This window comes from Piliocolobus tephrosceles, chromosome 16, assembly GCF_002776525.5.
Source record: "Piliocolobus tephrosceles isolate RC106 chromosome 16, ASM277652v3, whole genome shotgun sequence".
NCBI classification, from domain to species: Eukaryota; Metazoa; Chordata; class Mammalia; order Primates; family Cercopithecidae; genus Piliocolobus; species Piliocolobus tephrosceles.
This window is the reverse complement of record NC_045449.1, coordinates 53805513-53833395: the sequence shown is the minus strand read 5'-3', so window position 1 is coordinate 53833395 and position 27883 is coordinate 53805513. Positions and strand designations below refer to the sequence as shown.

The window sequence follows — 27883 nt, the reverse complement described above, 5'->3', positions numbered from 1 at the left end:
TTCCTAACCTGGAGGGGTCGGCGCTCCCGGAACGCAGGACACGAAGCCCAGCCGCGGGCCCCGGCTTCCGCCTGACCCAGCCCTACTAGCCCGGCCGCCCCAAGTTCCCGCCCAACCCGGGGCGTGGCTCGGCCTAGGTGAGAGCCGGCGGGCGGGGGAGGGATACGCAGTGAGGGGCGGGACAGGTGCGCGGAGGCGGGACGGACAGATGGGGCAATACTGGCTGGCGGAGGGGAGGGGCAGGCGAGGAGCGTGGGCAGGCCCGGAAGAAATGGGGCCCCGGCAGGGGGAGACGGAGGCGGCACACGCGGAGAGGTAAGGCGAGGTCATTCATGGCGTCACTACGTACTGGGTAAGGCGAAAGGAAAAGGGACCAGATGCCCAGGTAGGCGGTAGGACTGGCGCAAATGGGGCGGGGCAGCCGGAAGAACTGCTGCGGGGCTGGCCGGGCGGGTCTGACCCCAGCTGCCCGCTCGCCCTTGCGCTGGCCCCCTCCGGCCTCCCGCAGGGATCCCGGGCCAGCCACGAGAGCCTCCGTCCCCTCAAACCGGGCTCCCTCGCCGCCAACTCTATCTAGTAAAGAAGCAATCTTTCTCCCAGGCGCCCGCTGGTTTGCAGAGGCCTGCTATGAAGAGCTTGTACAAGTAAAGCGTTTGCTGAGCCAAACAGGCTGCGGCGGGCACTGAGCCGACGCGTATCTTTTGCAAACATCTTTATTAATCTCGTATAAAAATAAGGTCCATGGACGGTCCTCGGGGCTGGGGCTTGCGGGGACGAGGTGCACTTTATAAGTTACAGGCCAGGCTCCTGCTGAGGCTAAGTATGGCTATTTGGAGGGGGCTTTGGGGTGGGTGCTGCAAGCAGCATTTGCCCTCTGTGGCAAGAGGAGGATGCACCAGCCCGTTTGAGGCGGGCCACAGCGGAGGAGGGGCTGCCCGGCCAGCCGAGCTGAGGACCACCTTCCTTGAGCCTCAGCCTGTCCACGGCCCCACACCCTTGCAGAAGAATCCACCTGCAGAAATAGCGGCTACAGCGAGAGGTCGGAGGTGACCTGCAGTGGGGGGCCTGGGGGACGCCGGCGGGCACTGCGGCGGCCTGTGTCTGCACGGATGTAGGGCTGGTTCCGCAGATCTGGCAGCCGAAGGAGACACATTTACCCTTCAGGAGTCTGCCCAGAGCTGGGAGCATGGCTCCAGGGCACAACATAGCCTCCTAAGGACTCAGATTGCGTGCACATGGCAAGGGTACCGTTTATGTATGCCAGACCCGCCTCCCCCCCCCACGGCCAAATCACATCCCAGCCATCCACTGGCCCAGGAGAAGGCAGCATGCCTCAGTTCCCCCAAGGGTCCCGGGGGCTGTGGGCAGCGTGGGATCGGAGGCCAGGTCATCTGGGTACCTGAGGGGCTAGAGGGGCATCTCTTCTCCCAGGCTGGCCTCACAGAGGAGCCGGGATGTCCGCTTGCCGGTACGGGCCGTGAAGGGCACCGTCTTGATCACTGAGTGGGGGTGGGGCGGGTGAAGGAGAGTAGAGAAAGGAAAAAGGAAAGAAAAACAGAAAAGGTAGCAAGAAGCAGTGTGGCAGCCAGTCCCCCAGAGGGTAGGGGATTGGGTCAGAAGACAGCATAGAAGGACAGACTGAGAATAAGACCAAGGCCTGCCCAAGCCCTTACCTGTGATGATGTCTTCAATGGCCCCGTCACGGTCGCTCTCATAAATGAGTGGCTCCTTCTGCTGCTTCCGTTTCAGCTCAGAGATTAGATCCATCTGTGGCCGCCGGGCCTTTGGCGGTGACTAGGGGGAATTTATAGCTCCAGCTCCAGGAGGCCTCCCCACCACCAAAACCCTGGAATATCTGCCTGGTCCCCCACAGCAAGGACAGCTGGCTTGAGCAGAAAGAACCCTTTCCCATCCCAGGCTCCTGGGGCAGGGTCTCTCTGTAACAGTGAGGGTGTGGGGGTGACACCAGAAGGTGATGAGATGCCATGCATCCCTGCAGCCCAGTACCAAGCCCAGGAGCAGCTGCCTACCTTGTGTGCTGGGGGCTCCCCTTTGCCCAGGGTATCAACGCCTGCCTCCTGGGCAGCGGCTTCTTTTTTCCACTGTTCCACCTCTTGCTCAGCTTTCTGCGGGCCAAGGCAGTCTCCATGAGGGTGGCCCTCCCTACTGCCCTACCCACCCCCTAAACAGAAGCAGTCCCACCCCTCCGCTGCCCAGTGGAAAGGCTTCAGTGCCCTACAGGGTTCCCAGCCTGCCCCAGTCCCAAATACCTTGTAGGCCTTAACGAAGCGGCTAAAGAGGGAGAAGAACAGGCCTGGGGATGTGGTCTTGGGGTTCTCTCCGAAGTATTCCACCACGGACTCAAAGGCCTCCTGCGGGCACAGCCTGTCAGCCCCCCAGCTTAGACCTCTCACAGCCTGTGCCCCTCAGGACACTGGCCACCTGATCTCAGCTTCTCCCAGGCAGGGTGGCCCCTCGTTCCTGCTGCATCCCCCCAAGGGATCCCAGCTACAGCCACACCCCTCCAGGCTGGGCTACCTAGTGCTCCTACATCCGCCACCTCCAGGTGAGGCCAGCCCTGGCACACCTGAGCCGTCTTGCTGTCTGCCAGCAGCTTGTCCATGGTGGGTGAGTTGGCCCTCAGGAACTCCTTGAGCACCACACAGTCATCCTGTCGCACAAACTCCCTCTGTGTCAACTCCAGGCCTCGCTGCAGGGAGCGCACGTCTGCCAGGACACTGTCCAGGGACACTGGGCCAGGGATGGGGCAGTATCAGGTCAGTGAATCGGAGAGGTAGTCCTCCCACCAGTTATATCCTATGGCCACCTAGCTTTCTCCCAACCTACCCCAGCCCACGGCCCCTCCCCACACCCAAGGACCTGTGTACCCCCTACCTGAGCCTGCCTTGTCCAGGAAGTGCAGGTCGCTGTGGAAGCCTGTGAGTTGCGGGTACTTCTCAGCAATGACCTTCACCAGGTAGTGCAGCAGCGTCTGCTTGCGGTCAGTCGACTTCATCTCCAACAGCTGCGCAAGGACCTGTTGTAAGTCACAGGCCACCAGCCAGTCCCCAGCCCCAGCCCCTAAGCCAGGGTCCCCTCCTTACCGCATCCAGGCTCTGGAGCCTGAAGCCATAAGCTGCCCCACGCTTGCTACTGTTCATGTAGTTGCCGAAGGCCAGGACGATCTGGGAGAGGCAGGGGAAAGGCTCAGCAGAATGCCAGGGCTGAGGACACTGCTTAAATATATTGCACAAGGAGGAGAAGAGGTGGCAAGGAGCAGGCCCCACACACTCAGCCCCTAATGTACTCCTGCACAGGCCCCTCAGATTCACAGCACATGTACATGTGTACACACAGGTCTCACACATGTGCACAGTTAACACCATGGGCACACCCAATTTTGTCCTCTGCTTGTCCAACCCAAAACTTGTTGCCAGCATCCCCTCCGAGACTGTGTGGTCACTGCCTTTCCACCAGCCATTTCTACTGGTTCCTGGGCCCTCCACTGAGCAGGTGACATTGCTCACAGAGCAACGCTACAGGAGACTGAGCCCTCCGGCGGGGTCCCAGGTGAGCTGCTACAGACACAGCTGCTGTACCCCTTCCCATTCACCACCCCCCTTAGATCTGTCCTTCTCAGCATGTACATGAGAAGTGGGAACATTATCTTTGTTGCATTGCAGGTGGCCAGGGCCTGGGTCTCCCTCTCACACTATCCGGAACAGGCAAGGGTGGGCCCCACCTCCTGGCCCCTCACCTCCAGGATCTGGCGGAGTTTGTCAGAGGACTTGATGGACATTGAGGCTGCAATGATGGCATTCAGTTGCTAGGGGTGGGATGGGGGAGGTAAGATAAGCTGGGGTCTCCTCCATCTGGAGACTCAAGTACTCCCAGATTCCCTGCTGCAGCCCAGGCTGGGAGGTGCCTTCTGCCCATCCCCACCCAAGCCACACCGCCCTGCCCGCTCCGCCCACACCGGCATGAGCAGCTGGGCCGTGTCTGGGAAGTTGCCCAGGAAGGTGAGTGTGGTCATGCGCTCTGGCAGGCGCGGGATGCGGCTGAAGTGTAGCATGAAGCGGTCCTCCTCCGACAGCTCCTCCATCGGCCGCTGCTCCCGCTCAAAGCGGGCGATGAGGCTGCGCTCATACTCTGTGGGCAGGAAGCGCATCAGCAGCTCCAGGAAGTCCAGGCCCAGAGCCTGAAGGTCGTACCTGTGGGAGGGAGGAGAGGGGAGAGTGGGCATCATCCATACCCACCAGTCCCTGGGAGCAGGGCTACCCCTGCCTTGATTGAATAAATGAATTTCAGGATTTTCTATTTGCCAACAGCTTCAGAGAGCAAGAGGTAGGAATCCAGAGAAACTGGGAACTGGAGAGCTGGGGTCCCCATCATACATCAGTGGAAGACGCCCAGCTGTAAATCCCACAGCCTGGGTGCTCACAGCTAGGCAAACAGGCAGGGAGGAAGTGGGACATCCTAATTTAGCCATGGACTCAGTTTTCTCCACCTTAAAATGGGGACAAGGTTACTGGACCAGGGTTGGTATGGAGCTTGATGAAAGAGCTCACCACTGAGGCTCTTTTACTAGGATCTGCCTGACAACCCCAGCCTAGCAGAGGGGCCGGACTGCCCACAAGTCCAGGCCAGGGACACTCACGCCTCAATGGCCTGGCAGATGCGCTCGGCCCCCAGGTTGCCCTTCCGCAAGGTGATGGCCAAGTTCTTGGCCCGGTTGGCCTCAATGAGTGTTGCCTTGCTGGGGGCCTTCTGGGCTGCCTTACTCTTGAGAGTGCTGAGGTCCAGGCTGGGGCCTTGGGACTTGGTCTTGAACTGTTCCTCAAAGTCACTCATGTCCAGCTCCTGAGGGTACAGGGTGAGGAGGTGGGGCTGGGTGGGGCCAGGGTCTGGCACTCTCCTGGCTGAGTACAGTGCTGGAGCCACCCATCTGGCCCTGATCAGGCCACCAGCGAAGAACCAGTAACCCAGCCTGACCACAGGCCCTGATGGGAGGCACAGGGGAAGCACAGGGAGCCTGGAGGAGGAGGGCCGCCTAACCCGGGGGACCCAGACTTGGGGCCAGGACAGCTAAAGGAAGAGCTGAACTGGCCAGTGGTAAAAAGGAGAAAGGAAAGGACATTCCAGGCAGAGGGAACAGAATGGAACAATGGCAACAATGGCCTACAGGCAAAAGAACACATCCTTTTGGAAAACTGGAAGTGGAATCAAGAGGGCTGAAGCCTTGGCTGCCTGTGGGAAAGTGGGAGGAAAGAGGCCTGGAGGCAGAAGGAGTGGGATGGGGGCATGCACCCCTCTGCAGGGATGGAGGGGAAGGCGTTTGGGAAGGCAGGATTCTGCCTGTTAGAGGCACTGGTCCAGCCTGGCTTAATGCCCATCCCTGGGCCTCCCCCTGCTCACCTGTGAAATGACTTGGAGAAAATGACTACCCCCAGTGCCCAGCCTGATCCAGGCAACTCCCCCTCTGACTCCAGTGCCCATACGCGGAGCCAGGCAGGGCCCCTCACCTGCAGCACCTTCTCATCATTGAGCTCTGTGAAGACAGTGCCGGTGATCTGGCTGGGTTTCAGTGCCACCCAGTTCAACAGTGGCATTCGGAACTTGGTCTGGATGGGCTTCTTGGCCTTCACTCCTGGGACGGGGGTTTGGGAGGAGTGGTGAGCACTGGGGGTACTGGAGGGAACCTGGGCCCAGGGAGGGCTGATGGGGCAGCCAGGAGGCAGTAGGAGGCCCCTAGGCAGAAGCCTCTGGAGGACACTGAGGCCCAGGTCCCTCCCTCCATCTCCCCCAAGTCCCGGGCCCAAGGTGGTCCACTCCACTTACCTGGGCCCAATTCTGAGTCGCGTCTTCCTAAAGCATCAGGAGGACCTCCCGGAGGCGGCGGCGGCGGAGGCACCGGCCCGTCAGTGCCCGGAGGTGGTGGCGGTGGCGGGGGTGGGGGCGGAAGGTCTCCAGGCAGCGGCGGCGCCGGCGGGGGCTCCGGACTGCCAGGGAGAGGCGGGGCCTGTGGGGGCGCCGAGGGCGGGGCTTCCTGCGGGGAGGGGAGGCCGGGCAGTGGGGGCGGCGGCGGCGGCGCTGCTCCGGGAGCCGGCTCCGCTGCAGGTGCGAGATCTGAGCCAGCGAGGGCGGGGCGGGGCGGGGCGGGGGGGGAAGGCGCGAGTCAGCTCCTTGGCTTGGGTGGGCTCCTCCGCGCCTCCCCGCTCTACGCATGCGCTCCTACCTGAGCCGAGCCCACAATCCAAACCTCCCTCGCCCAACTCTGCCCGCCACAGATGCCCCTGGGCTCCCCTCCAGACCGTGCCCCGCATGCCCGCCAGCCTGAAGCTCCTGCGCACCTGGGCTGGGGGAGCCGGTCGGCACCCCCGGAGTCGGAGCATCACCGCCGCTCGGAGTTGCCACAGCGACGGGGAGGATCTCGATGGAGACAGCATCCCCCGGCCCCCGCAGGATACGGATTAACCCCTTCTCCTCCAGCTCTTCCACCTTCAGCTCCAGGGCCGAGGGCCGCGTCGGGGCAGCGGGAGGCGCTTTCTCAGGCTCGGGGGGACGCCTGGAGGCGCCCATGGCGGTCGATTCGCTGAAGCGCTCCTGCGAACCCCACGGGAGGGGTCAGTGCCCACCAGCAGGCTCCTTGGCACCAAATCCCCATCCTCTTCCCGGGGTGGAGGGAGGTGTCAAGCCTAGAAGCCGCAGCTGGCCTGTTCTTGGGTACCCGGCCCACCACCCGCCCCAGCCTCACCCGCAGGGTCTCCAACTCCTTGCGCGCCTGGCTTAGCTGTTTTTCCAGTTCTGCAATCTTGGCCATGGATTCGTTCTCCGCGTCCCGAAGCCGCTCTGTCAGCTGTAGCACCGGCACATGGTGAGCCCCGACCCGCAGCCCGGCACTGGCACCGCCGGTGAGGGGGCGGCATCAGGCATGCCTGCCTGGAAGACTGGGGGAGGCTCCCAGATCCGCTCAGCCCAGGTGCCAAGGGTGGGCCGAGCCTGGCACTCGAACCCAAGCAAATAAGGAGAGGAAACCAAGGTACCAGTGATGCGGGAGGTGGAGGGAGAGGAGGAGACTGAGCTGGGAGGGGCCCCAGGCACTCAGTTCAGTTCATCTGGGGTCTGAGCCTGGGTAGAGGAGGGGCCTATCAGTGAGGGCACTCACCCACACTCATTGAGAAAGACACCCAACAGATTCAGGCTTTGGATTCAGGCCAGGCTCTGGGGCCAGGCAGGCAGCACGTCCAATGCACAACTAGAACACTGCTGCCCAGTGCCCATGCCTGCGTGTGCCCTGTGGGCCTATGATGTGCCAGGCTGGGGTCAGGACCCACTCTCACCAGTGCCACCTGCTCCTGCAGTTCCTCCATGTGCTCCAGCACAGCATTCTTGGTCTCTGTGTCCTCCAGTAGCGCCCCCACATCAAAAACATTGTCCAGGTACGCCTGGATCTGCACCTGCAGCTTGTCACTCTCGGTAAGCCGAAGCCTCTGTCCCCCAGATGGAAGGAGCAGGGTGAGGCCTGGTATGCGTGTGGAGGGAGTCTTTCCAAACCCCCCACCACCACTGCCACCCAGAGGAAGGGGCCTGAGCCCTAGCCTACTTTTTCTTTATTTTTTAAGATATAATTCACATATCATAAAATCCATTTTAAAGTATACAATTCAGTCATTCTTAGTATAGCCACAAGGTTGTGCAACCATCACCATTATCTAACTCCAGAACATTGTCATCAGCCCAAAAAGAAACGCCATAGGCGTCAGCAGTAACTTGCCATTCTCTCCTCCCCCAGTCCCTGGCAACCACTAATCTACTTTCCATCTTTATGGATTTACCCATTCTGGACATTTCATATAAAGCAATCATAGAAAGCCGGGCGAGGTGGCTCACACCTGTAATCCCAGCACTGTGGGAGTCTGAGGCAGGCAGATCACCTAAGGTCAGGAGTTCAAGACCAACTTGGCCAACATGGTGAAACCCCGCCTCTACCAAAAATACAAAAATTAACCGGGTATGGTGGCAGGCGCCTGTAATCCCAGCTACTCGGGAGACTGAAAAATCACTTGAACCCGGGAGGTGGAGATTGCAGTGAGCCAAGATCGTGTCACTGCACTCTAGCCTGGGCGACAGAGCAAGACTCCGTCTCAAAAAAAAAAAAAAAAAAAAAGCAGCAGCAATCATAGAGTGTGTGACCTTTTGTGTCTGGCTTCTTTCACCTAGCATGTTTGCAAGGCTCACCCATGTTGTAGCATGTGTCAATACTTCATTCCTTCTTGTGGCTGAATAATATTCCATTGTACAGATAGACCCCCCGCCAGTCTGCTCTCTACTTTTTCTTAATCCTGGCTTTCAAAAATCCAACCCCGAAAGCCCCGCTCCTCCAGGAAACCTCCTAAAAGAAGCAGAGAAGGAGCTGCAGCTTCTCTGCTCAGGCTGGGCCAGGAAGCACCAAGCTGCTCTGCCCACCTTCCCCAGGGCAAGCAACTCCTCCATATCCTGGGCCCATCCGGCGTGAGCCAACTCCTGCTTCCACCCTGTATCTCTGGGTTCCCCGTTATGAGCTGGAGTCAGAGCACCTGTCTGAGGCTGGTGCTCCCAGAGCCAGACCCTGGGCCACCTTGACCTATTCTGGTGCCTGCAAAAATAATTCCATAGACTGGGGGCCTGGCATGTGCCAGGCACTGGCCTATGCATTTAGAGTCAAGATTATCTTCTATGATTCTCCTGTTTGACAGATGGCAAAACTGACACTCAGAAAGAGGAAGAGACCTATCCAAGGTCACACGGCAGGAAATGGCAGGGCCAGGATTTAAACCCAGGTCTGCCTGACCCCAGCACCCATGCCGCTAACCACTCAGCCATACTCTGCAGTGGGCAGGCAGTTAAGTCTGGGGGGCAGTACAGGGCTTACCTCCAAGTACAGGTCCAGGCCCAAGTGGGTGAACTCATATTGCAGGAAGACACGGAAGTTCATGTTCTCCACCGAGTGTACCACAATGTTGATGAACTGCATGCAGGCCACCTGGGAGCCAGGGACATGGGCAGATCTGTGATCCTCTAGGTGGCGTTGCTCAGTGCCTTCCACCTCCACTTAACCCAATCCTCGCTCCTTCTCCCTAGTTCTCACTCCACTAACTCCCAGCCTTGGCCTGCCCAACATTTCACCTCCATGTGAACTAACTCACTCCACTAACTCCCAGCCCCCTGCCAACATCCACCCTTCCCCTACTGACCACTCAGTCTTTATGCTTTGCTGGGGCAGAGCCCATTGCCCAGCACCCAGGACCCTACCTGCTCCCTGCACCCAAGAGGGCCTGGCCCAGGCCTCAGGCTGCTGGGCTCCTGAGCTCACCATGAAGTCAATGTTGCTGTCCTCATTCCGGAAATATTCCATCAGCTTTTCAAAGCGGTGCTGCTCCCCACACACCTGGGTAAAGGGAATGGCTCTCACTGAGGCCCAGTGACACACGTCCTAAGCCACCTTCTGGCTGCCACACCTGTGCTTCAACAGGCTCCTTTCCAGTTAATTCGAGGTTGAGCCACATCACTCTTCTGCTCAAAACCTCCACTCCTTCTCAATCTCCCACTCCCCCTCACTTTTTCCACTCCAGCCACACTGGCATCCTGGTACATTCCCACCCCAGGGCCTTTCCACTTACTGTTCCAACTCCCTGGAGAGCCCTCATTTCCACACCAATTACCTTGCTTCCTTCACAGCTTTGCTCAAATCTCACTTCTCAGTGAGGCCTTCCCTGACCACCCTGCAACCAGGGTGCTGGGATTACAGCCATGAGCCACCACACCTGGCCTCTCTTTATTTATTTTTTATTTTTTTATTTTCATAGAGATGGGGTTTCGGTATGTTGTCCCCATCCCTCTGCAACATTGCTGGCTTTTTTCTCACAGCATTTATCATTTCCTAACATACTATGTAATTTGCTCGTTTATTATATCGTTTCTGTCCTTTCCTGTCTGGTTTCCTTTGTTCACTGATGTGCCCCAGGTGCCCTGTTCCTGACACATACTAGTCACTCAATAAATATTCATTAAAGGAATGAATGAATGAAGATATCTTATGCATCTTATGCATCCCCACACATCTACTTCTTGCACGCCTGTTAGCCAGAGTCCACAACTCCTGGAGGTATGAACCAAGGCTAGTTTGGATCTGGCAAGGCTGAGTCAGAGGTTCAGCAGGTCCCTGTAGTTGTCCCTACCCCCACCCAGGTGGTGCCTTTACCTGATCCTGCACCTTCCATTCAGAACTTCCCCATCCCAGATTGTTAAGCCAGTGATGTGGCTCAACTTCAACTTTTTGGCGTTCCCCAAATGCCCACCCAATGTCCCCAGCTGCCTCCACCAAAGGCCACAGCTGCCAACAACAAGACTCCAAGCAACACCATAGGGGGAAGTGCATGTTTGGGTGAGGGACTCTGGTACCTCCTTGAAGTTGTCAAAGGCTGAAAGGATGATGTCATGTCCTCCCCGTACCAAGCACACGGCCGCCAGCAGCTCCAGCACCAGAGCCTTGGTTCTGGAGAGAGAAGGGGCAGGTTGTCCCTTGAGAGCAGGCAGGACCCGCAGCAAGGGTGGGCACAGGCCTGGCTAGGAGGAGCCTAGCAGGTGCGAAATGAGCTTCTGCCTGGAGGACAGAGTAAGCAAGGGGCTGAGTAGGAGAAGATTCTAGATATGGGAAAGGTTTGGGGCCTGGACCTCACCTGGGGTTCTTGTTGTTGAGGCTCAGAGCAATCTCATTGACACAGGCTGGGTGGTTCATGACAAGGCTGAAGCCAGACTGGGGAGAGAGGAGAAGTCAGTGTCTCCAGGAAGGGCCCCCCAGGACTTCAGGCACCCCAGCAGAGTCAGCGCCATGCCACGCTGATCTTTAACCGCCCCTCGAGTTTAGGAAGTTCTTCATATCCAACTGCAACTTCTTCTGTGGCCACCAAAACCTGGCCTTGTTTCTCTCTCTCTCTCTTTTTTTTTTTGTCAAGATGGAGTTTCCCTCTGTCACCCAGGCTGGAGTGCAGTGGTGCCATCTCAGCTCACCACAACCTCTGCCTCCCAGGTTTAAGTGATTCTCCTGCCTCAGCTTCCCGTGTAGCTGGGATTACAGGCACCTGCCACCACCCCCAGCTAATTTTTTTAATATTTTTTTCAGTAGAGACGGGGTTTCGCCATATTGGCCAGGCTGTTCTCAAACTCCTGACCTCAGGTGATCTGCCCGCCTCGGCCTCCCGAAGTGCTGGGATTACAGACATGAGCCACCACATCTGGCCTCTCTTTATTTATTTTTTATTTTTTTATTTTCATAGAGATGGGATTTCGGTATGTTGCCCAGGCTGATCTCGAATTCCTGGGTTCAAGCAATCCTCCCACTTCGGCCTCCCAAAGTGCTGGGATTACAGACATGAGCCACTGCACCTGGCCTCTTTTTAAAATACCTTTGTGTTTCCAAAAGCCAGCATCAGGCACTTTGAACACCGTGAAGCTGTCTTAAAGGCTGGCTAAGTAAAAGAGGGCCCGGCTTCACCCATCGGGCCTCCAAATGAATCGACCTGAGACTGTTCTCCCCCGGCCCTCTGTCCAGCCCTTCTTGGTAGGTGTGCCCTGTCCCTATGTGAGGCTCCTCCGTGTCCCAGCCATGGGCAGGGGTACTCAGAGAACCTGACAGAGGCAGCAAAAACATGGGCTTCCCCTCAAGACCCATCAGCCTTAAAAGTCCGGGCCAACAGCCCAGATGTGCAAGTTCCCCAGCACAGCACAGGGTAAAGGGACAGTGGATCCCAGAGCCTCAGCAGCTTGTGTAGCCCCCAGTGAGGACAGGCTGGGCTCCCTAGTCCCCCAGTCCCACAACCCCCGGCTGACCTGGTAGTTCATGATGGCACGCAGGCACATAATGCAGACGTGGACATCATCCTTCTGGCTAACGATGCGGGAATTCCGCAGGGCCTTCCTGCTGTGGGCGGGCGTCAGCCTGGGCGGGGTGTGGAGGAGGCAGCAGGGGTCAGAGTGAGCCCCAGCTTCCTGTTCCCCCACCATTCAGATGGCCTCTGGGGTAAGAGGAGGTACATATGGAACCCGACGGCACCACATCCCATCTACCCAACCAAAGAGGCTGGCTGAGGGGAGGCAGGCTTCCTGAGCCCTTAGACCTTGGGGTCTGGCATGCTTGGAGGAGCAGGGACACGGAAGCTAGACCTGGGGTCTGGCGTGCTTGGAGGATGGGGGACACGGGAAGCAAAGACGCTTCCCAGGGGCTTGGTAGGGCAAGAGCCTACAGAAGGAAGAAACATGGGAAGGATCACCACAAGGTGGCGCTCACGGCGACTTGGGCTCATCTTCCAATGTGAGAGGCGGATCTGAATTCACGCCGCCAGGGTTCAGGAGCATCCCAGCTCACCATTTACTAGACGAGTCACTTAATCTCCCTGTCCCTCACTTTCCTCGCTTCTAGAATAGGAATGCTAATAATAGTAGCTTCCTGTCAGAGTTGTTGGGACTATGAAATGGGCTTAGAACAGTGCCTGGCACATAGTAAGTGCTATATGACTGTACTCCCTTATTCTTCGCCAACAAATGTGTGATGTTTTCATTGTTGCAGAACTGCCGACCCGGACTTCCACATATCAGTCTCCCTGACGATTCTATCACATTCCCACTAACAGTGGGAGGCCCCGCCTTCACCCCCTCCTGCCACATCACCCTTTCCCGTCATTGTGCTAATATGTCAGAGTTTTTGTTCATGCTGTTCCTTCTGCCTGGAACGCCCTTCCCTGTTCCCATGGCTGCCTATAAAGCCTGTATCTGTCTGTGAGACATAGTGCCAGTGTCACCTTTTCTGGGAAGCCTTCCTGATGCCCCAAGTGGTGGCCACCTCCCTTCTCAGAGCTCCCAGGCATACTTCCATGACAGCCTGTCACACTAAATTGTCCCCCACTTAGACTGTGGGTCCCTGAGGGCAGAGTAACCTGTCTCCTGGGCACCTGCCACACACCTCATACATACAAAGTGCTAAAAAATAAATGTTTGTTGAATGCATAATTGCATGAATGGACAAATAACATATTGTGAAAGTTTGAGGCTTAATATGCAATCAATCCCCTAGACCCAAAGTAGGAAGCTGGGGATCCACAAGATGCTCTAGGGTCAATCTACTGCCTGCTTCCTACCTCCCAGCAAGATGCTCGTGTTAGGATGGAGGGACCCAGCCACAGTACTGAACCCAGGGACATCAGTTGAATACCTCATCCTACCCTGCCACCACCCTGGGAGGGAGTCAGCCAGGCATGCACCTGCCCCTAGGTGGCTACGTACCGGGGAGAAGGGGGACACCTGGAGGCCGCATGGGAGAAAACAGGGGATTAGATGCATACAAGAGGGGTCCCACCAACCCAGAAACTCCCTTCTTATCCCAGACCCATCCAGACTCCAACTTCTAGGTGCCCACCCCTGATGGCTTCGTTTTTCTTTTCCTTTCCTTTTTTTTTTTTTTTTTTTTTTTAAGACAGGGTCTCACTGTGTCACCCAGGCTGGAGTGCAGTGACGCGATCTCGGCTCACTGCGTCCTCCATCCCCTGGGCTTCAGCGATTCTCCCACCTCAGCCTCCTGAGTAGCTGGGATTACAGGCGTGCGCCACCACACCCGGCTAATTTTTGTATTTGAGTAGAGATGGGGTTTCATCATGTTAGCCAGGCTGGTCTCAAACTCCTGTCCTCAAATGATCTGCCCACCTCAGCCTCCGAAAGCGCTGGGATTATAGGCCTGAGCCACGGCACCCAGCCCCACCCCTGATGGCTTCTTAACATACTGGTGTCCCAAACTCTGTATGAGTCCCTTACTCTGACCCCTAATGCTTGGCTACCCCTCTCACCAACCCCAAGGGCCCTGGGTGGGCTGGCTAGATGCAGCAGTGTGGGGGCTGAATTCTCTGTTCTCCCACGACCCCACCTTGTGGCCCACATACTTGATGGTCAGGTGGCGGCTTTTGGGCACAGAGGAGGACGGGGCCTTGCTGAGGTCTTCCACCGACTGCTCCAGGGGCTTGTTTTTCTCTGAGTTGGAAGCCCCATTGTCTGTGCTCTCCATGTCATACCTGGGGACAGGATGCAATGGGGCTGGAGGCCAACACTGCAAGGACCACTTAAGAGGGGGCAGAAGAAACGCAAGGAGAGACAGACCTGCAGGTGAGACTAAGGAGCAGGAGGAGGAGGCTGTGTTCTTGGCACTGTGCTGAACATAGTGGTGGAAGAGAGGCCACCCCTCCCTGTCGGGGACAGGCTTCTGGAAGGAGCATCGCTCAAGGCCAAATGCAGGGTTCTAGGGTAGACTCGGGCTGCCCAGCTTGGAACTGGCCAGGGGAGTGGGTGAGACGCAGGGAGACGGGGGTCAAAGCTCTGAGGAGTGGCATGAGGCCTGGGGGCAGGAGGCTTACGTGACAGAGCACTGGGCAAAGGCCAGGTACTCGAGGAGCACGTCCAGGCCGCGGTTCTCTTCGTTGAGGAACTCTTGCACCCACCTGTGGGCACAGGGCTCCCTGAGCTCCAGCAAGGAAGGAGGTCCTGCCCCAGATGGGCACAGAACAGGGACAGCAAGGGCCCCTGGCGTTCCCTTTCAATCCCCAAAGACCCAATGATACCAGAGGATTCTGGGAGACTTAGGTGGGTCCCACAGCCCAGCCATGCCTCAAGGTGCCAGTCAGATCATGGGCAGGAGGGGGAGGGGAAGCTGTCCTGGACACCCCCAGGAGGTGGTCCCCAAGCACAGCCCTGTGTGGGGGGCAGGGGGAGTAGGAAGGGGCAGCTTCGAAGCAGAGCCTTCCTAGTCCCAGAGACGAAGATCTGAGCCCTCACTCACCCAATGTGGTTTGTCCTCAGGGAGGTCTCCAGCTCCCGTAGCACCTGCGTGGACTCCTGAACTCGCCTCTTAAACTGGGGACCGAGAACAGGGAAGGCTGGTGGGTGGAGCCCAGCCTCCTTCAGGCCCACCAAGTCCTGAGGCAGCAGGCAGCAGCGCCCACCCTCCTCCGACTGGCACAAGTGGCCTTTCATGCTCGGCCTCCCCCACCACCTCCACACACCTGCCTAGCAGAGTAAGAACTCACAGGCTGCGTGTGCTCCCCCATACACAGACACACAGGGTGCACACACCCCAATACATGCACACACTCAAAGAGGCAGGGTGTGTGTGCACACACACAGCACATGAACATCCCTATACATGCACTCTAAATACAGACATAGGATATCCACACATCCATACATGGGCACACACATTCTCTCTCTCTCTCCTGTATACGGACTCAAGGGTGCACACACACACACACATCCATAAGTGGACAAAGTACACAGAGTATACACACACACCTACGTATGGACATATGGGCTGCACATGTGTATACACACAGTATAAGTACACAAAATGTGTCCATGTAAGCACACACAGGATGCACAGGGGAATGTCTAAAGGGCACGCCCAGGGCACTCTTAGTCGCCTATAAATACACAGACACACACGAACACACACACACATACTCATACATGCACCCACACATGCACATAGAAAAGTCTGTACACACAGTTACTCCAGCTGTCCAGAGCTTGGAAAAGGTGGGGGAGAGGGACAGAGTAAAGAGGGGAGACATGTACCCCCAGGTTGGACATCCAATCAGCTGCTACCTTTCGGCTGACCCCCCCAGTATCCACATAGCTCTTCAGTTTCTGGATGTAGGCTGCGGGGGGGTTCTTGACCTGAAACCGCTCCTGGGGAGATGGAATGGGGTGTACAGAAAACCAACCAGAGCTACCCCAGGGCAAATGACCAGTTCTCGTCCCAATGTTCCATTCTCAGCTCTGATCTGAGGTCCCAGGCTTTCTTAAGACGCCTCTGTAATACCAACGGTATAAACTCAAACAGTCCACCAAGCCACTTTCTTTGCTTTTATGTTATCTTTCTCTTTTCTCGCCCTGTGGTCCAGGCTGGAGTGCTGTGGCACCACCATAGTTCACTGCAGCCTCCTACTCCCCGGCTCAAGCAATCCTCCTACCTCAGCCTCCCAGATAGCTGGGACTACAGGTGTGCACCACCACGCCCAGCTAGCATCAGGTCACTTTAAAGACCCCCAGCCTAGGCCTAGTCTGCCCTTCCCGTATGGACTCCCAGGCCACAGCCCTGACACAGCTTTGGGGTGGACTATGCAGGCGTTAGTCCTGCGTTGGCAGGAACCTGTGTGCTCCTCTCCTGTGCTCAGTGATGCAGTTCCTAACTCCCCCACCCCACTGCAGGCTCCAGCGGCCACTGACACAAAGAGGCAGGGACCATGGCAAAGACCCCCTCCCCAGAGGGGTCCCCACCCTTCCAACCCAAACCCCTCAGCTTCGCCAAGCCACCCCTCAGACTTTCACTTCTTCCAGCCTTTTGAGCCCCCAACCTTTGAGATGCCAGGCCGAGCTGCTCCGAGGGGACCCCTACCACAGCCCCAGAGCCTCCAGGGGCAGCTCCCCACCCTCTTCCCACTGCCCAGCCCTTACCCCTGGACTGCTGCCCAGCCAGCTCAGGCCATCTGCTTCATTAGCAGCAGGCGAAGGCCCAGCCTTGGCTCCCAGGGGAGGCTCTCAGCTCCCAACTCCCCAGCCCCAGCCTCTGCAGCTCCCTCCTTCACAGAATCCCTGCAGTGGCCGAGCCCCACCCAGCCTGGCGCTGGGAGAGGGTCTGCCCATGGCTGACCACAGCCCTTGAAGCTGGAGGGGTGGGGGCAGCTGAGTGACCCGTGAGCCCAGGCGCCTGGACGGAGCACCAAAGCAGGGGTCCAAAGTGGCTGGCCTTGGGGAGTTGCTGGTGGACGGCAGCTCCTCTGGACCCAAGGTAAAAGGGCAGGAATTCCCGCCCCTTCCCCCTCCCTCCCATGGGGTCAGGTGAAGATGTCCAACCCCAGGGTTGCCCCCTTCCTTCCTCAGTCCAGAGAGGTTTCTCAGGAAGCTCAGAAGGAGGACAGTGACAGTGACAAGGCCCCAGCTGCCCCGGCCAGTGCCCCTGAACCAGCCCTGCCAGCTCCTCTGAAGCTGACCGAGCCCTGCTCATGACTCACAAGTTCTTTTGGGGAGTTCAAGAGAAGGGGATTCGGGAGTCCTACAGACCCCAGCACCCTCCCCAGGTGCTACATTGGCCACTGAGCAGAGTCTTGGTCCTATGGGCAGTATGGCGGTGCCCCTCTCCCCATAGCCCCAGCCTGGTCAGGGCTGAGTGCTGACAGTGGGAGGGAGGGGGTGGCTGGGCAGTGCTGGCACCTACCTGATCACAGATGAGCTCCCACTTCTTCTCGTTGTCATACTGGCTCAGCAGCTGGACCTTGTCCGGGGGCAAGTTCATGCAGTTCTGGGGAGAGGGAGGACAAAGTAAGACCCCTGAGCCTGGGGCCCCAACAAGGGGGGAGGGGAGAATGGGCATTTGGGGGAACCCACTTGGCTCCCCAGGAGGTACATCACCCCCCGAATCCTCTGACCCTAGGAGATAAGTAGCGTTATCCAATGAGAAAGCCAAGGCCAAGACAGAGCACCTTTCCTGGGGCACACGAGCTAGAAGGGACAGCAGGATTTGAATTTGAGTCTGCCTGCGCTGTGTCACCCCCCACACCGCCTCCCTGGCCTGCCTGGTGTGGAGACAGGTGCGTGGGTTGTCAGCCTACCTCTCTGGGGACCTGAGACACTTCTGGGCTCCAGTTTCCCTGTCGGGACATCATCTCTTCCCCTATTCTGGTGGGAAACTAACGGGAGCCATCACCAGTCAGGCCGAAGTGTGGCCAGTGGCCAGTGTCCCACCTCCACGTGCCACCAGATCCCACGTGTATACAGACCAGGCCTAGGGCACCAGTGCCTCACGAATGCCAGAAAACCTCCTGCAAGGAGGGTGGACAGCAGCCTTCTCCTCATCCCTCTCCAGCCCCCTCCCATCTCAGGGAGAAAGCTGAGAAAGGAGGGAGAGGGCTGGGGGAGCTGATGGCGGCCATGTCAGCAGGCAGGGAGTTCCAGATCACAGCTTCAGGGGTGGGGAGATTTGGGGGGAAGGTCACTCTGCCACAGCACTGGGGAGAAGAGTCAATGCCCTGGGTCTGTGGTGTGGGCCGCCCAGCTGGGACTCCCCCAGGATCTGAGAAAGGTCAACAGAGCTCCGCCTGGGTCCTCCTCCTCCCCTGGCCACAGACGACAAGGGTGTGGTGCCTCTGCCACCACAGAGAAGGTTACAGCCAGCCCAGGGCTGCAGAATCAACCAGGTGTCAATAGCACCAGGGGCTTTCTGGACCCCCAGACTTGGCTTGTCTCCCTGACAGACCCAAAAGATGAGGCCAGTTCCCTTCAATTTAGTAAACCTCAGGTTATTGAGAGCCTTTTATATGTCTGGCCCAAACAGACAATTCCTGCCCTCAAGGAGCTCTGAGTTGAATAAGGGTCTCCATCAGGGATGTGGGAGCCCCCGAGGGGCTCCTGTTGCCAGCCATGGTGGTTCATGCTCCACACCCTCAGTCATGTGGCTCTGAGGAGAGGCCACAGCTGGAGCACTCAGGGAGCCACACCCACCTGAGGCTCCCCAGCCAGCTTCCTCTCCAGGGTGCCGGGCTTAGTTCTGGGGATCCAGCCAGACCTTACCCCCAAAATCACTGTCTCGGGTCAGGCCCAGACAACAGGAAGCTGGGTGCGCTCAGCCTCCATTGCTTAAGCTTTCCGGCCAGGCCCCACTGGAGAGGTGAAACTGCCCCTCCACCAGGCCCCCCGCCCCCAGCGACTGGGGGGGTGGGAGTACGTCATCCCTCTCCCCCATTGCGAAAGTGAGCCTGGATTGAGGAAACCACCGCTGTCTCATCGGTCGCCCTCCCCCAGCCCTCCAAGGGCCAGGACAGCTCCGGGTACCACAGGGGCGGGGCGGTTGGGCGGGGGCAGGGGAAGACCGCCCAGGAGTACCAAGGAGATGGGGTCATTCTCTGTCTCTCTGTCTCTGTCCATCTGTCTGTCTCTCTCTCTGATCCATCTAGCTGATGATCTCTCTCTGTCACCCCCACCCCACAGGGACAAAGGGTGGGGCAGGGCCAAGGTGGGAGCAAGGTGGAAGAAAGGGACAAAGAGGGGAGACAGGGCCAGCAGTGCCAGGGAAACTGGAGCTGTGGCCGGCACAAAAGACGGAGACGGCGGCCAGGGAGTGAGGGGACAGCTGAGCCTAGCACGGAGTCACAGAGGGGAGAGCCGCTTCCCGACAGGAATCCTCCCAGGCCCTCACCCACCCAGGGACCTTTTTGGTTCTGGAATGGCCCCAGCAGCACTTCTAGAGGCAGTAACTAGTCATAATGACATCCCCAACAGTCAGGTGGCCAGCTCCGCCAGAATGCCTACTGTGCAAGGCACTGCTCCGAGCCCTGCGTGCCGACAACCGCCTTCCACCCTCACTGCCATCACTGGCACCGTTAACATTCCCATCTCACAGGTGTAGGCACAGATTAGTTTAGTGACCTGCCCAAGGTTATGAAGCCAGTAAGAGGAGAGCTGGGCTGGCTTTGAGCCTGGAGCTGACTCTGAGCCACCACCCGGGTCCACTCCCCCAGGAGAGCCCCCGGTTGTTACTGTGGAGGGGAAGCCTCTGCTGGGGCCTGGAGCACCTGTCTGAACAGTGCTGGAGGGCAGGGCGCCCATGCCCCTTCCCCACCTGGGCCTTCTCAGGCCCCCAGGCCCACATGCCAGCCTGCCAGACGGGCTAAATTTAGCCTCAGAAATCAAAAATAGCTCTGATAGCGCCGAACACTAATTAGCAGCTGCTCCTCAGCTGTGGCTGTGCCCACCGAGGAGCTGGGCACTCCAGGGAGTAGGAGAGGGGCCATCAGATGCCACTCACTCGGGGTGGGGTGAGGCCATCCTGAAAACAGGAACAGACCCCCAGACCAGGGTCTTCAGCAAGGCAGCTGGGATGGGGGCTGGAGGACACACAGAGAGTTGGCTAACAGTGCTCAAGTAGGAGGGGAGGGGCTGGCAGTCCAGGTGGGCAGGATACCTGCCTCCTGAGGGGGGCGGGGAGGGACAGCTATGAGCTGCCACATGGAGGACCCAGAGCTGGCTTCAAAAGACCCAGGCTCTGGGCCCAGCTAGCCCGACAGCTTCTTTGCCCCTTTGGACCTCAGCTTCCTCCTCCATAAAATGGGCGCACTCCCTCCCCGGAGCCTCACACTCACGGAGCCCCTGGAACACTCAGTGAGAAGCTGAGTTTGGATTTAACAAAGCTCCTCGGTGGTCTAACAATATGAAGAAGCACTTCACAGAGGCAGGAGTGGGGGAGGGGCAGGGGTCCATGGAAGACCCCGGGGTGGGGGATGGTAGAGTGAGCAGAAGTTTGTGAAAACATCCAGAAACACGGGCTTGTCTCCAAGGCTTTGGCCAAACCTTAACTAGCCTTCAGCCTACTTTCCCTGCTGCCTTTAGTGCTCTGGGTCAGATGAGGAAAGAGACAGGATTCATCTTTTAGGGTTGGCCGAGAAAAGGAACTGATTCCCCACATCTTTCTATTAGAATGTGTGGGGACCATTCTCCTCCCTCCCTGCCCTGGGTGTGAGAGGGGACCCCCAGCATCTGCTCACCTAAGGCCAGCCCCCAAAAGACTCTGCTGAGAGCCCTTCCCCCACCTCCCCCACACCAGTGCTGACTTCTGAGACAGTGTCCCAGGAGGCTGAAGGGGCTGCGTCCACATCTGGATGCAGCCACACCCCAGGGTTTCACTTTCAGTTTGAGTGGAGCCTATGTCCCAGTCCACCCACCCATCTCTCCCTATGGCCTAGCCCTTCAAGCCCTAGGGTACCCCTGAACTTGGACATCAGGCCCATCTCAGGCCAGCCCCACAGGCGTTCCTCAGCCCGATGGGCCCAGAAGCTGAGCCTGTCCCCCAGCCCCCACTCCATCTCCCTGCCCCCTGCCTACCTCTATATGGTCTCAGCCTTAGCTGCAGCGCTCTCAGCGCATCTCCAAACACAACTGATTTTACCCACTTTTTTGAACTTTGGCATATAGATTTTCTGGAGCTCTCATAAGCAATTCCAGGCTTACAGGAGAGCTATGAGGAGACCCAGCCCTAGGATCAGGTGCTGAGGACCCAAAGAGCTAACAGTTTCTCCCATCAGAGTTCAAGGGTCCCCACAGCTGGGACAAGGGCAAGCAGGGTGGAAGCCACTACCTCTATCATCCGGGCTGGTAGGAGAAAAACAACACCGACAATAGTAACAGTAACAAGTGTTCCCCAGACACTTTTCTTCAATTCAGAATTAATCTCTCAATCCCCAAACATTCGGTGCTAAGTGCCGTTCCAGGCGCTTTACATCAAAACTCATTTAAACCTCAACAAGCCTACAAAATAGATACTGTCATAATCCCTATCTCACAAATGGGAAACTGAGGCTCGAGGAGGTTAAGGTGCTTGCCCAGGGTGGCCTTAGTGGCAAGCTAGCAAGGAAGACCCAGCTTCCTCCAAAGAAGGAGCACCCGGAGAATGGGAAATGTGGGTCCTGGCCCCCAGGGGTCTTCTGCAGACAGCCTGGCCCACGTCCCCCATCTGAGGAACCAGGAACAGCCAGCCCCACTTCCTGCCACCCAGTGCCCCACGCTTCCTGTTGTTGCCCACACCGAGCTCTTACTCACTGGGGAACCCCCCCCAGCACACCCTCTCTCAGGGGGAAGTGGAGGCCTCCCCTCCCCCTCCCATGTGCACACTGCTACCGTTAGCACCACCGCTGCCCCACCCTCCAGGAGAGGTGGGCCCTCCCTCTGGCGGTTTCCGGCCACCAGGCAGTTTTCGGTCTGGGCCCCACTGCTGGTGACCTGCATAACGGTGGGGAGGTTGCCTGGCCCTCACTAGCTAAGGATCTGGGACTCCTGGGAATGCACAGCAACCTTGGGTGCTCTTGGTAGTGGAGGTGGAGGGAGGGGAGAGGCAGGGTCTGGGCTCCCTCCGCTGAATGGGCCCTGAGACAGAGAAGACCAGACCAGCTCCAGCTTTATCCCCTTCCTCACAGTGGAGGGCGGCTACTGAGCATCTGCTCTGTGCCAGACACTGTGCGAAGCCCTCTGTTTCACCCTCTCGACAATCCTAGGAGGCCAGCAGACGCCACTGTTATTCTCTTTTTACAGATGAGGAAAACTACAGCTCAAAGAGGTTAAGTAACTTGTCCATGGTCATGCAGGTAATGACAAAAATGAATCTCAACCCCCAAACATCACGACCCCAAAGCTCAGGAAACGTCCCTGCCTTTCCCATAAGTAACCCTTGCCCCCTCAAAGGCCACCCCAGCCACCTTCCAGGGCTCCGTGTTCCCAGGAAAAAGGCAGAGATGGCCCCGAGAGCACCTGCTCCTGCCCGTCTCACCCAGCTCTCTGCCTGTCAGCCCCAGATGTCACTGTGAATCATGCCCACCACATCCGTGGCTTTCCAGGGTTAATGTGTGCCAGCCCTGCCTGCTGGGATTGTCACCCCTCTCCTCTGACGAGCCCAACATCAGACTACATGGCCGCAGCCCCCCTGACATCCTCTGCCCTGCAAATGGGAGGCATAAGGCCTGAGCGACCCCATGGCTCCATATCCCCATACTTCATCTGCCCCATCCCGGAGGTGGGAGTGGCCGGGGGGCAGTGCCTTAGTTGCAGTCCCTCCTGCCCTTTACTGCCAGCCCCAGAAGGGAAAGGCCCCAGCTGCAAGCAGGACTCCAGGCCCAAACCCAACATGGGGCCATCCTGACCTGCCCACACAGCCTGGCCAGGCACCCAGGCCCCTGGGCACAAGCTCAACACCCATCAGGCAAATGCCTCTCCACTGCTACTGTGCCAGCATGGCTCTTGGCCTCACGCACACCACCCCTGACACCTTCCCTTGATCCCTCTGCCCCAAGGTTATGGGATTCTCCCTGCCCTGCAGATCAGGGATGTCCCAGGCCCAGGTGGAAGCGTGGCTCTTCTGGCACGCCTGGAAAGGTCGCCTTGTCATCCCAGTCCCTGACCCTGCGTGCCTCCCAGGGGAAGGCATGAAGGGGCTGGAAGACACCCAGCCTTGGGCATGGGCGTGGGAGAGGCGAGAGCTTGGCGCCCCGCCGGCTGGTGTTCCCACCATCGCAGCAGGCCTGTGGGGCTGGGCAGCCATCGCTCCTCTGCTGTTGCTAAGGCAGCAGCCGGAAACCCTGGCTCAACCTGCTCTTTCTCTCCACCCCCATTTTAAGCAGGGGGCACCCCTTTCTTTCACAGCTTTCTTGGAAAGGTAGCCCCCCACCACCCACCCTTGCATGGGAGAGGGGCTCCCTGCACCTCCTGTCTGGCTGTAAGTGGGGATCCCTCACCCACAAGAGAGGTCCCACAGCCAGGAGAGGAAGGAGAGTTTAGGGTGTCAGGATCCTACACCCCACTAGGGACAAAATGGGAAGGAAGAGCTGGGGCTGCTGGACCAAATCCCTGAGAGCAGGACTGTGCTTCTCCCATCGAGACTGGGGGCCACTGATGGCGGTGGGCCCATTCCCTCAGCAATCTAAGGTTCTTCTCCTCTTAGACACCGACTGAGGACAGGGCTCAGCTCTGGCCATGGCGGTTAGGGTGGGGGTTCAGATAGTGACCCACTCTGAGATACCCACTGCCAGACCTGAGGGTTGAACCAACTCTTTAGCCCTGGGCAGCCTCAGGCAGAGGTCAAGGCTGTTACCCTGGGGCAAGCCTCATGCCCCTGCTGGTAGGGAATGAAAGGAACCAGGGTCTTAGCAAGTGTCCTTAGATTGGGTTTAACCTCCCCACACAAGATATAAGACAGGCTGAGCCACCTCAGGAAGACGGTATAAACACACTGGGGTTCCTGGGCACCCGGTAGGGAGTAAGCCCTGGTGGGTGCTGCTACCCTAAATTTCTGCTAGTCACCTCCACTTTCTCCACCAGCACACCCTCTCTGACCCACCTGTGGGTGTCCCCCCTCCACATCCTGGTACTCAGGGACTCCCAGTGGCATTTAGTGTCAGACTCTGCCAATCAGTTACAGCCACAAATCCAAGCAGGGCAAACAAGTCTTACATACACATCAGAACCTCACCATTTGACTTGTGGATTTTCCCCTGGTCTGAATTATTCACAGGGCTCCTCCCCATCAGCGTGCTAAACAGAAGATTGGGGTCAGGACCTCACCCCAAGAGGTCCATAGACACACACTTGGGGGAAAGACAGACCCATGTCCCTCCAACCAGGTTGGCAGGAGTCCAAGGACCCACCACCAACACAGGCTCCCCAGATGGCCCCCAGAGACTGTGTCTCCTCATTCTCCCCCCTCCCCCATCTGCTCACACAGCTTTGTGAAGTACTGTGCTTGGGGAGCAGGGAGCAGGGCAGGTGGAGGGATGGAGAAGTCAGCCACTCCAGCTTCCTGGTGTGAAGCGTCCCTCAGTGTCCCTGCCCTCCTCTAATTAAGCAAGGTGTCTTCACAAGGATGGATCCCTCGCCACCCCACAGCTCCTCCAAACTCTCCCCAGCCTTCTCTTGGGAGGAGAGAGAAGCCAACATTTTCAGAAACTGTTAGGAGGCGACCCTTTGGGGCCAAGCTGAGGATCTAGACAGCCTAATGACTGGCCAGGAGAGGGGAAATGATGTCAAGGAGATGGAGGGCTACCAACTGAGCCAGCACCCTCTGCGGCCTGTGCCTCCATTGAACCCCCACCCTCAGACCTGCAGGGCTGTCTGCACAGACTGGGAAATGCATCTGGGAGAAGGCACAGCCTCATTTGCCTGTCACCCAGCGTCCAGCAAGGGAAGGCTGACAGCAGGCAGGCCACCAGGCAATTAGTTAGAGGAGGGAGCCAGGGCCAGGGCATGGGGGCAGGGGTGGGGGGAGGGAGAGTGAGCAGCTCTTCCCCTCGGTACTTCTGCCTCATGCAGGGTCTTGGGGACCCCTGAGTCTGCTCTGGAGCCCCCAACCCACTGAACATGTTGGCTGTTTCCAGGCTCGGCCTGAGCTGACGGTTCCCTCCCCAGAGGCCTATTCCCCAGCGCCCCTCTCCAATTCCCCAGGTAGGCGAGGGTGGGGAGTGGTTCCAGATTTTGCTCCACCCCTCGCCTGGGCGACCCACCCGTCCTGACCCTACCCTCACTCATCTTACTCCCTTCAGTGGCTTGGAAGGGATGCCCCAAGATAAGAGCCACAGGCACCCTGGCTCTGACATATGGCGGGGGAGAAACACAGATAGCTCCGGGCCATGAGCCGACAACCGGACAACCCGATTCCCCGCAGCCCAGGCGCCCAACAAATCAGGACCCAACACCTCCAGCAGGTCTCCCGCTCCCGGGAGGTTGTAACCCTTTCATCTTTGACCCCAGACACAGAAAGGCAGATGCCCCAGACCGGCGCCCGGGCGGTGGGCCTGCGTGCAGTGGGGAAGGGGGCGACTCGGGACCCCTGTGCGTGCCCCGCTCCCAACTTCCTCACAGGACATACTTGTTTAGACCTTTAAACCCAGCTGGGGTGGAGGTGTCTTAAGGAGGGAGATCGGGCGATTACTGAAGAAAGTTTTGGGGGGAGAGTGCTAAGTCACTCTGAAAAAAAGGCCCCTGTCGCTCCCACCCCCTGGAGGGGGCAGCTGCCGGACCAGGGATCTCCAAGCGGCACCTGAGTCCCCGGGGGCGGGGACGCGCGCCCAGCCCCTGCCGCGCCCCTGCCGCCCCCCGCCCGCGCCCGACGCGCCTCCGGGTCGCACTCACCAGGGCGCGGTTGAACCTCTCCTCCAGCTCTCCGGCCGCGGGCATCGGCTGCTTGGGAGGCGCGGGCTGCTTGGGGGGCGGCGCGGCGGGGCCCGCGGGCTGCTCGGTGCTGCCGGCCGCGTTGCCCATGGTGGTCCCCACCCAGCCAGCCAGGCGCCTCCAGCCTCGGAAATCCAGCTTTCCGGGGGACGGGGACAAGGCTCCCGGCCCAGGCGGGGGCGAGGGGACAGCGCCTGGCGGTGGCGGCGGCGGGGTCTCGGCGGCGAGGGGCGCTCGGCTCAGCGGCGCGCAGGAGCCGGGGCGCGGCGTCCCATCGGGGCGGCCCCGTCCGAGGGACCGGGCGGCGAGCTGCAGGGTTGGGGGAGGAAGTCAGGCTGCAGGCCGCCGGGGCCAGAGGGCTGGGCCGGGGGCAGGAAGCTGCGGCGCTGGCTCCCCCCTCGGCGATTTTCGAACTTCTGCTGTCGCTCCCGGTGCGCGCAAACCGCAGTTCGCCGCCGCCGCCGCGCACCCAGCCCCAGGGGGGCGGGCTGGAGGGAGGGGGCGAGCGCCGGGCGCCGGCCTGGGGACCCCCGCAGCCATGGTGGGCGGGGAGGGGGCTGCCGAGCCGCTTCACCTGCTGCAGAGGGGGCGGCCGGCGCCGCTTCACCTGCCGGAGCGGGAGGCCACCGAGGCGAGGCCGAGGCGGCGGCGCGCTCGGCTGCGCCTCCGGGTCCTAGAACCGCATTCTCCCGCTCGCCTGGGGCGAGGGATTGGCCGGGTCTGGGTGAAAGGGGTCACGGCCTGGGGATCGGAGGGGCACATCTTCTCCGCACCGAGGATCTCAACGACTGCGAGCACGGCTCGGAGACCCATGGTGGTGCAGCGTTGGCGCGCCAGGGCTGCGTCCCCCTCTCGGGTCCCCGACTGAGAAGGTGGGAACCCCCTTCCAGGCCCCCCACCTTTTATTTCTCTCCTCCCCTGCTTAGCCCAGAGACGAGATGAGGACCAGGGGGAGCCATCTCCAAACAGGAACTCCTAAACAGGGTGGGGGGCGCGGACGCAGGCCAGTGGAGACCCCCGCCACCTGTCCCACCTCTACCAACCGTGCGCCTGTGCAGGGCACCCCTACAGGTTTTAGAATGCGGGCACCTATGGAATAGGGCAGGTTGCAAGAAGCTGGGCCAGCCAAGGTGGTCCCAAGGAGTACTAGGGGGTTGCGGAAAGGAGGATGAGAGCCAGCCGCAAGACTGGAAAAGGAGCGGGCACTGCAGAGGAGGGAAAAAGAATCTTGACACTGTCACCGCCAGGGATCTAGGCTGGCCTCTCACCTTGGAGAATAACAATCTCTGATGTCTGCTAATTACAGAAATACTTCCAGAGCTCTTTCATTCATCCTGACAATGGCCAGAGAAGGTAGGTATTGATAGCCTATTTTAGAGATGGAGAAACTGAGGCCGAGAGTAGGTAAATGAGCTGTCCAAGGGCACTCAACTAACAAAGGACAAAAGCAAGCCTCCTCGCTGTCTACCTCCAAAACCTACACTGGCTTGGAGTTGCTGTCCTGGCCTCCACTGCCCATCTCATGTAGGATGGGAGAGTATGGGGGAGCAACCTGAGGGCTGGGGTCCCATCTATAGCCTGAATTTGAGACTTTCAGTTGCTCCTCTCATTCCCCATTTAATTTGTGGGGATCCCCAACTGGCCCCTCCCTACACTTCCAGGGCACTGAGGAGGGAGGGCTGGCTGAAGGAGCCCTGGATTATCTCTAGGCCAGGTCAGGAGCCATTAGTGTCCGCTCCCCTGACAGCATCCTCCTCCTTCTGCCCTCACATTCAGAGCCACTGAGACTTTAAGCAAGAGATGGAAAGTTAACATCTAATCTGGAGGAAGACCCTGGAAGGAGCCAGCCCCTTCCCCCAGGCTGACCTGGTTTAAGCCTTTCTTCTGCCAAGGTCACCAGCACCCCAGATGGGTGAGAGATGTGATCACTGGTTTCGTGGCCTGACCAGGGACCTCCAAGGTGAGTCAAAGCAGGATTCTCCTTGGGCATGCAGGGAAAATGACCCATTCCCTGAACACTGCCGTATTCTCCCTCCCAGACAGACCAGAACCTTGCCCTTGGGTCCTTGCCCTTGAGATTAGCTAGGACCTCTTCCTCTTCTTCTCT

At 58.8% G+C, this 27883-nt stretch overlaps 1 protein-coding gene across 6 annotated transcripts; it reads right to left on the bottom strand.

The window, feature by feature from the left end:
* Positions 1–699: 699 nt before the first annotated feature.
* Positions 700–27883, bottom strand: FMNL1 (formin like 1). Of its 6 annotated transcripts, XM_026447626.2 has the most exons (27): positions 25738–27883; positions 17291–17374; positions 15649–15762; positions 14858–14931; positions 14436–14519; positions 13968–14096; positions 13318–13335; positions 11869–11977; positions 10719–10795; positions 10441–10534; positions 9353–9427; positions 8912–9022; positions 7341–7490; positions 6755–6856; positions 6351–6603; positions 5839–6126; positions 5523–5647; positions 4658–4860; positions 3977–4211; positions 3758–3826; positions 3105–3185; positions 2896–3025; positions 2588–2751; positions 2271–2372; positions 2031–2126; positions 1674–1794; positions 700–1131 (listed from the first exon to the last, which is right to left on the bottom strand). In XM_026447626.2, exons 1-27 carry the CDS (start codon positions 25864–25866, stop codon positions 1028–1030), a joined length of 3321 nt encoding a protein of 1106 aa, XP_026303411.1. In that variant the 5' UTR covers positions 25867–27883; the 3' UTR covers positions 700–1027. The 6 variants fall into 6 exon arrangements, 5 of the variants coding, with proteins under 5 accessions (XP_026303411.1, XP_026303407.1, XP_026303409.1 ...); XM_026447622.2 differs by lacking the exon at positions 700–1131 and having other exon boundaries at positions 1183–1794; XM_026447624.2 differs by lacking the exon at positions 700–1131 and having other exon boundaries at positions 1183–1794; positions 15679–15762.

Coding starts and splice junctions, on each gene's coding strand:
- FMNL1 (XM_026447622.2), bottom strand. CDS start 25,866: ATGGGCAACGCGGCCGGCAGCACCGAGCAGCCCGCGGGCCCCGCCGCG. Junction 4,861..5,522: donor ATGATGAGAAGGTGCTGCAG/GTGAGGGGCCCT, acceptor CTGTACCCTCAG/GAGCTGGACATGAGTGACTT. Junction 2,373..2,587: donor CAGACAGCAAGACGGCTCAG/GTGTGCCAGGGC, acceptor CTGTGCCCGCAG/GAGGCCTTTGAGTCCGTGGT.